At 47.3% G+C, this 8,981-nt stretch overlaps 1 protein-coding gene across 1 annotated transcript in view; it reads right to left on the reverse strand.

Moving 5' to 3' along the window:
- Wwc3 (WWC family member 3) overlaps positions 1-8,352 on the reverse strand; it is a 111,759-nt gene extending 103,407 nt beyond the window's left edge. The window contains exon 1 of the mRNA XM_070040911.1: positions 7,690-8,352. Within this exon, the coding sequence (XP_069897012.1) occupies positions 7,690-7,973 (284 nt within the window). The 5' untranslated portion in view covers positions 7,974-8,352. The remainder of the gene's footprint in view (positions 1-7,689) is intronic.
- Positions 8,353-8,981: the final 629 nt, after the last annotated feature.

Consider the following 8,981-nt stretch of genomic DNA (forward strand, 5'->3'; position numbering starts at 1 on the left):
CATGCCTGTAATCCTAGCTACTCGGGAGGCTGAGATCTGATGGTCAAGGTTCAAAGCCAGTCCGGTCAGGAAACTCCGTAAGACTCCTATCTCCAATAAACCACCAGAAAACCGGCGCTGTGGCTCAAGTGGTAGACCACTAGCCTTGAGCTGAAGAGCTGAGAGACAGCATTCAGGCCCAGAGTTCAAGCCCCACGACTGACAAAAATTAAAAAAAAAAAGACTTATCAACTCAATGTATTCTCAGAATTGAGCAATTACACACACACACACACACACACACACACACACACACACACACACACACACACACACACACACACACACACACACACACACACACACACACACACACACGTTCCCTATATATGTTCCCAAAGTTCCATGTATTAGTTCAGGAATTTCATATCATTGTATTTGTGTTCTTCATGGAAACAGAAATCAGACCACTATGGTCTTACCAACCATCACCTCAGGAACTGCCAGTCTGCTTAGGACGGATTCAGCTGCTAAAGACAAAATGTCATAACATGTGGATATTGTCCACAGAACCCATTTGGCATTATCTAGAGACATTTTTTGTTTATCACAATTTGGCTTTTGGGGGGACGTTTGCTACTGGTACCTAGATCTAGTGAGTAAATGTCAAGAATGCTGCTAAATATCTACATTACACAGGACAACCCCAAAACAAAAAATGATCCCATCCTATTTTGGTACTGATACTGCCAAGATGGAGAAAGCTTCATCTGAAGTAACCCTTTCATGGTTTGTGTATCTTATAGAACATTATCTATCAGTAGCACAGTAGCTTGAATGAGTCAGCATGTTTCTCTATGATAACTAAGTCATTCAGCACACAAACACCAAACAATAAAGGCTTCTAAGTGTGATTAAAATGAATGCCTAAGCCGGGTGCCAGTGGCGCGTACCTGTCATCCTAGCCACCCAGGAGGCTCAGATCTGAGGAACATGGTTCAAAGCCAGCCCAGGCAGGAAAGTCCATGAGACTCTTATCTCCAATGAACCACCAGAAAACTGGAAGTGGCGCTGTGGCTCAAGTGGTAGAGTGCTCACCTTGAGCTAGGGACAGTGCCCAGGCCCAGAGTTCAAGCCCTATGACTGACAAAAAAAAAAAAAGGCCTTTGGGTTGGTCTTGGTGTAGCTCAACATCCCCTAAGGTGAAAGCAAGGTTCTTTTGAGCCCCTCTTGGTTTAACTGGCCTTTAAGCAGTGTGTTGCCTAAATACCTCTGCACTTCTAGTTTTCCTTGCAAGTTCTCTGATAGAGACCCTAAATTTTCTAGCTTTTTTTCTAGCTTTGATTTTTCTATTTCACCAATTAAGTCTCCAAGCTGCTTCTGCCCTCAGAAATCTAACCTGCCTACCACCACATACATTACTAGCTCACCACATACAATGTGGTACACTCTATCTACTGTGAGTCCCAACTCTCGGCCTATGAGAAATGAGAATCCATCTTAACAGGACTATGAGAAGCTAGGAAGACAAAATGAGTAGAAAATGTTTAGCGCTCTTCCTGCCTGGGCATGCAATAAATGTCAGCTGTTGAAGCTGTTACCAAAGATACCAAGCTGATCAGATGGTTGGGACACAATGCGTGCAAGTGTGGTCGTTAGTCCTACTGATGCTGCGACAAAATTGCCACAAACCAAAGGGTTTCAAACAACATGCTTACTGTTCTGGTGATCAGAAGTCAATCATCATTTTTACCAAGCTAAAGTCAATGTGTCAGTGGGGCTGTGTATCATCTACAGGCTCAAGGGAAGAATCCATTTCCTTGCCTTTTCCAGATTCAGGAGGCTACCTGCATTCCTTGGCTCATGGCCTTGTGACTCCAACCTTTGGTTCTATTGTCATTTCTCCACCTCTGACTCTCGGCTTCCAGCTTCCCTCCAGTAAGGCCCTGGAGATAACACTGGACCCATCAGATAATCCAGGATCATCTCTCTATCTTGTGATTCTTAACTTCATCACTTTAGCAAAGACTCTTCTGCTATGAAAGGTAACTTATTAACAGGTTTCAGGGATTCTGACAGTGACAGCTTTCAGGGGCAATCACACCACCAGGTGGATTAAATATCAAACAATGAATGCAAGATCAAAATAACCATTGTAGACCAGTACATGAGAGCTTTTGATAAAAGCGTCCAGGTAAATGCCTAAACTGCTGGCACATGAGAAACACAACATAGGTCTACCATATTCAGAGCCAGGAATGTGGAGTATAGATCCATGAAAAAAACCCTCACCTAGCATGCATTAGGCCCTGAGTTTAATAACCAGTACTTTAAAAAGAGAGAGAGCTCAGAGTCAAGGGATCCCAGGAGGGAGAAACACACTGGCAGGGAGAGCATGGTGCGGACTCAGAAACAAAACACCAATGTGGTTTAAGCCGCATAGAGAAAAGCACCTGACCACAGACTCTGGAAACTGCACAAAAGAGTTGTTAAATAAATGACCAAACAAGCAAGATGCTTAGAAATGGGTCGCACTGGGTAGTTTGGGGGCAGACTAGAAAGAGGGATAGATCATGGGCCAGAAGGCCCCAGCTCAAGTTCCTGTCCTTCTAACTACCAACAGATCATGCCACTTAGCCACACTCGCAAGTGTGAAAAGAGGAGTTGGAGCAAAATATTCCTAGCCCTTTGGGCCCCAAAGCTATAAGAGTGTAAGCTACGCATGGTCTGGCTTGAGTCTTCTATCTCTCCCATGAAACCTGTGTGTCAGTCAAATCACCTGAGTCTCTCACTTATTCCGAACACACCTAGCACTTCCTCATCGCCAGCATTTTTCTCCTGTCCTGCCTTATCTTGCTCATCAGTAGAAAAGCAGCACAATCCTCACCTGAGACTGACAAACAAGGGGAAATGCCACCCAGGCGCAAAAGAGCTGTTTCCTTAGAAGTGATTACAAAAACTGACTTAATACGAAGATAGCTTGTGAGTATTTCTGCCTTCGTTTTACATCTGTCTTCTGCCTCCTAAAAGGAAAAAAACCTGGTCTCCAAATACCATCCTGGCACACAGAAGGCTAAGAATCTGCATAAATATTTGCTTTATTAGATTTAAGTGAGGCTAACTGAGCTCAGCAGAATTTAACTTTACTTTTATTACATCAGGTTAATTTTATTGAATCTATTGGAAAGGCAGTCATTAGGAAAATGCCCCCGTCAGGCTTGCCACATGACATTGATCACATCACTTAACCCATAGGATCTTGAAGTAGGACCTACCAGACACCATGACACACATTATTTCCACTTCCCAAATCAAAAGCAAAGGAAAGAGAACGATACTTGGAGATTTCCAAACATCCGGATACTATTTTTGGAAATCAATGAGTTTTCCATTCACTTTTCTTGGAGAAAAAAAAAAAAGAGAAGGAAAGGAAATGAAAGATATTTAACTAAGAAGCAATTGTTGACAATCTAAATGGAAGTGAGAGAAGATTCTGATGGCCTTACAAGCCAGACACTCCCTGATACAAGCATTAGCTATAATCTTAAAAACATGGGCCAGGTGTGGTAACTCATGCCCATAGTTCCAGTGCTCAGGATGTTAACATAGGAAGATGGTAAATTCAAGGCCCGCTACATAGTGAGGTCCTGTCTCAGGGGGAGAAGAAAAGAAAAAAAATGAAAAGTGGAGAACTCATTAATTTTTTGAGAAAGCTCAAATGCAACAGTTCATATAATCCAGAAACAGACTCTGTGGAGTAAATATAGTCAAACTCTTATTAAATAATGCTGGACCAAGGTTCCAAGAAGGTAGCAGGTAGTTGTCCAGTTTCTGTTCCAACCTGGCAAATTCCAGAGCCACAGACTGTTTTCTCCTTAAAGAAAAGCCTAGAGTCAAATACTCCCATCTCTTAGGCATGTAATAAATTATGTGTGCTCTTTTTCCTACTTAAAAACAAAAATGTGTTCAGAAGATTTTCATATACCACAGAATTTTTCCATTTGGTGAAGGGTCAAATCTCTTTTAGTCAACAAATAGGTCCTCAAAAGCTCATGCCATACTATAATCTTGGTGGCCCACCACCATTATGATTATTTACACTCTGCTTTGATCTCAAATGTGATTTTTCACAGTGTTCTTCAAATGCCTTGAGCTGGGTTGCCAGTATCATACAACTCCAACTGAGCTACAGGAAACAAAACATCCAGTTTCAAACACTGAATCCCTCTACAGAAGAATTCAAAAGAACCCTGCAGGAAGCATGTATATACGCAACTGTTGTAGGCACTGAATATTTTTTTAAGGCAAATATTTCCTTCCCATATTTTCTATCCAATGAATACTTTTTTATAAGGTGGCCATTGAACTCTGAGTTAATACTTGTGGAATATATGCATACCACTACACACACACACACACACACACACACACACACACACACACACACACGACTTATGCAAGGAAACTTTCAGACATCATAGAAATGGCAAATTGACTTTGCAAAAGAGTTTTTTAAATATAATTCACAGTAATATTAACATGGAAAGTATATTCATAGTATTAGTCTATTAAAATTAGTTTAAACCTAAAGAAAGCTCATAACCAAGGTAAAAAGTTATGTTTATAGAACAGAGATTTTTTTGACGCATCTGTAGTAAACACATCTGTAAAGATGTTTCCCTAAGCTTTGTGTTCTTAATGTAACTTTCAAAATTAGAGTTTCAATAAAGGGAAACATGGTTCTGTGTGCCTAGAATCCCAGTATTCAGGAGACAGAGGAAGGAGGATCTTAAGTTCCAAGCCAGGCTAGGCTATGAGACCTTATCTCAAAAAAAAAAAAAAAAAAAACAACAAAAAAAAAAACCTAAGAGTTGGCAATATCAAATGTTGTTAAACATAACACTGAACAGAATTACTGTAACACTCTAGAAGAGATTTTGTTTATATCCCTTGGCTCTTGGTTATTTAGCTTACAGCAGCATATTTCATACAATTCTCATTTTTACTAAATTACATATGAAATAATGTTTAAAATCAACAATTTTTACCTAACTTACTGTATTCATTTATTCCTTCCATAATTTTATTTTCTTTAAACACTTTTTTTTTGCCTCTTTCCTGTGAGCTATTTGGAAGCTAGCTGTTTGGTGAAAGTTCACCTTTCTTCAACACCATTTTCCAGTGTTATGAATCAAACAAGATTCAAAACGGGATTTAACTGTCAGATGTACTCGGAGCAAATACTGCACTCTGCCATACAGTCCTGTCCATATAATAAAAGTTAATTACTACTTTAAAGGGTTCTCAGTCACCTATAAAAGTCAGCAAAGTTGTGTTTTGAAAGAGGAAGAATGACTATTACACCCTTCAGCCGACTCCACTGAAATGTTTGTGGCTTGCTGAACATTCCATACATATTTCGGGCAAGGTATTATGGGAGCTGAAGTTCAAGCTGTCCCCAGCTGAATTTTCACTCACTATAAAAACAATGTCTCATAAAACTACACACATGTTTTTACTTTACAAAAAATGTAAAATATCTACTTTTGTTCACTCAATCAACACTTAACATTAGAAGCAGGACTCTGGGGGAGGAGGGAACGTGCAAGCTAAGTAATGTCTGAAAAGAGTGAAAAATGTTATTCAGTAACAGATTTCGGGGGGGGGTGGCAAAAGAACATAAGCAATGTATATGAAATACATGGAAACCAAGAACCTATAGATTTCTATAGGGTCTTGTGCACGTATGTCACAGGTTATACCATTAAAACAAAAATACATTTACATCTTTCACAATGAATCCCCCCTTTCAATATGCTCACAACTGTTTCATATTACCCTCATACACTGAGCCATACCCTTTCTCTAAGCAAAATTCTTTGTTTTGGGAGACAGGATCTTCCTATGTAGCTCAGGCTGGCCATGGGATTGAGACTGTCCTGCCTCAGCCTCCCAAGGGATCACAGGCCTGTGCCACCACACCAGGCTCAAACACTATTTTAGTTGGTTTATTTTTCATTGGGGGGGGGGGGGGTTTCAACATACAGTACAAAGGAGTGCCACATTCCAAGTAGTACTTTCTACCAATTCCAGAACCATTCAGGTTTGATCAAACAGATGTGGCTCTCACATTTGGTTAAAATTATATGATGTCACCTGATTTTCAAAATAACTGAGCAGCTTTTTTAATCCATGGAATTGTTCTAGGTTTTATGTAAGTTTCCGAGTTCAGAGATTCGCAAAGGTTTCAAGAACATGGGGGAAGCATGATCCCTTTGTTTGGTCTTGTTTTTCCCTATCTAAACCCATAGAAATCTTCAAACAAGTTAGCTTCCCTCAGTAAAAGTTTATTTTCAAACTCTAGTGCCTTGCTGCGTGCCTTTCCTGTGTAGGTGGGAGGAAGCAGGCACAATGTCGCCACACTGGGCCTTTTCAAGTCTTGAAATTGCTAGGAAGCCTGCAGTATTTCCTTTTTGGCATTGGGGCCAGAGTGGAGAGAAGAGGCTCTGAAAAGGACAAGATATCAAATGACCAATGGAAACAGTTGATTTCCACAGAATCCTTAATTGTACAAAAACTACATCTCTCCAAAAAGTAGCTAAACCATTGGGTCCAGCAGACAATCAAGCCAAAAAGAAAAGAAAGAAAACCGTTCTTCTATGAAATTAATTAAACGAAATCTGGTAGTGTTTTTTACAAGATTCTGTTGTTACTGGATGTGATTTATTTACATGAGTAATAAGACAACTCTGTCCCATGCATATCTTGCACTAAGAGGAAAGTTAAAATACAACTCTTGTTTTTCAGTTACTCCAAAAGCATATGGGACTAATCATATCCCATTCTGGCCACAGTACACAAGGCTATTTCAAACAGATTTTTACCTCACTTGATTTTTAAGGCGCTAGAGTAATCAAGAGAGTTTGGGAACAGTCTCTCCCGACTCCAGGGATGGGAATCCCTTTAGTGCCAGTCTGGCGCTGGGCTTTGGATGGAAACCAGGCTCAGTCCGCTTGCCAAGGAACCCACACCCCAAAGCTGGGGCGCATGTTTGTGATCCAAGGTGACAGCGCATCTTGCCACAGTGGGGGCCGGGAAGGATGGCCCGCCTGGAGCCGGGACGGCGGGCCATAAAGGCCGCGAGTAGGCATGGGCGAGGCCACCGCAGCAGAAGGAAAAGCGGGTCATCCGTCAAGCCTCGGGAGAGGAAATTCCAGGGGCCCAACTCCCAGGCCCTGGACAGCGGGTGACGCGAGGAAACCGACTCAGAGCGTCCGCCCCGCGACCGGAGAGCGGGCGGAGGCCAGCCCGAGCGGCGCGCTCTGGGAACCCGAGGCCCGGAGAGCGGGAGCTTCCATCCTCGGCCCGAGCCCTGGCAGCCGTGTGGGAGCGGAGCGAGGCTCGGCTTCTCGTCCCAACCCCAACTGCGCACACGAACACGCACACGCGCACACGCACGCACACACGAACTCCGCGCAGACACGCGAGGCTGGAGACGCCACGACCATCGGCCGGACCGACCGCGGGGCTCCAGACAAGTGTCCGCTGCGGGAATGAAAGCCCCCCGACAGTAGAGCTCGTCCCGGCCCCGAGGCTGCGGGGCACGGGCAGCCCTGGGTTCCCGGCGGCCCGGAGCCGAACTGGGCGCGGCGCCAGCGCATCCCCGGCCCCCGCGCCGGATCCCGCATCTCCACCGGCCGGCCCCCTTACCGATCTCGAGGGTCGATCCACGACGTCTGGCGCGTGTTGTGGTCGATGTAGAAGACGCGTCCATCATAGTCGCGCGCCTCCTCCCAGCCGGCGGGCAGCGGCAGCTCGGAGCTCTCCCTGGCCCGCGACGGCGGCGGTACTGAGGGCACCGAGGGCGCGGGGACCACCGCGGGGGACGCCACCGGGGCTTCTAACCGCTGCGGCTGCGCGGGCGGCGGTGGCTCCCGCGGGGCCTCCCGTGTCTGTCCCCGCCGTCGCCGCCTGCCGCCACTCAACCACGGCATGACGGCGCGGGCCCCGCCGCCGGCGCCCGGCCGCCCCGCGCGCGCCGCCTCCTCAGCCAGCACTAAGGCCGGGTGCCCGGGGCGCGGGGGCGGCCGCGGGGAGCCTCCCGCCGCACCCGGCGCATCCTCTGCTGGGCGCCCGCGCTCCGGCGCCCTCCGGATCTTGTGCGCCGCTGTCTGCGCCGCCTGCAATGTCTGGATGGGCCGGGTGGCTGCCGCGCACCAGGTCACAGTCTCACGGCCGGAGCTGCAGCCGCCGCTACCGCTACCGGCGACCACTTCACTCCTGAGGCCCGTCCGCGTCCGGCCATCTTCGCTCCTCCGCGCAGCCGGGTCTGGAGGGCGGGGCCACAGGCCCCGCCCCCTGTCTGTTGGCTCCACCCCTACTCGCTGCAACTCGTTCAATCTGTCCCCGAGGCTCCGCCTCCACGCTAGGCCCCGGCTTTCCCCTGATGTCCCCGCCCCTAAGTCCGCCTCGCTCTTCCCCGCCTTTTCTCCCAGTGGATCCTCCGGGCTCGCCGCTCCGCCTCCACGCTCCCACGGGAGCTCCTCCTCCATTCTCAGCTCCTCTGCCCCACCCCCCCACGCCCGGCGGCGGCGCCTCCTCTGCTTGGTGCTCCGGCTCCGCGAGCGAGCTCCTCCTTCTTCCCTCCTGCTCCACTACCTCCTCCGGCCTTGGGAAACCGCAAGGGGGCCAGGATGGGCGCCGCCACGTCAGTCCGCCCCCAGGCCACCGCAGAAAGAAAGAAAGGCCAGGAGGACGACGCTCCACCCGGGGTCTGGCGCCACCGACTTGGGGCTGACTCTTGAAGTCCACACAATTCTCGCGGGAGAAGGCAGTCACCTCACTTCACCTGCTCGCCAACTGTGCACATGTAGGGTCCTCCCCTCTGCGTCTGGAGGGGTGGAGGCTGTGCCTTCAGCCTCTTGAATATCCAAGCTGCTGCGCAAACGTGGGCCGAGCCCCCCCGGGGAGGCCAGGGCGGCCGCGGAGCTGGCGGGAACCCG

This window comes from Dipodomys merriami, unplaced genomic scaffold (assembly GCF_024711535.1).
Source record: "Dipodomys merriami isolate MVZ:Mamm:240054 unplaced genomic scaffold, mDipMer1.0.p SCAF_3, whole genome shotgun sequence".
NCBI classification, from domain to species: domain Eukaryota; kingdom Metazoa; phylum Chordata; class Mammalia; order Rodentia; family Heteromyidae; genus Dipodomys; species Dipodomys merriami.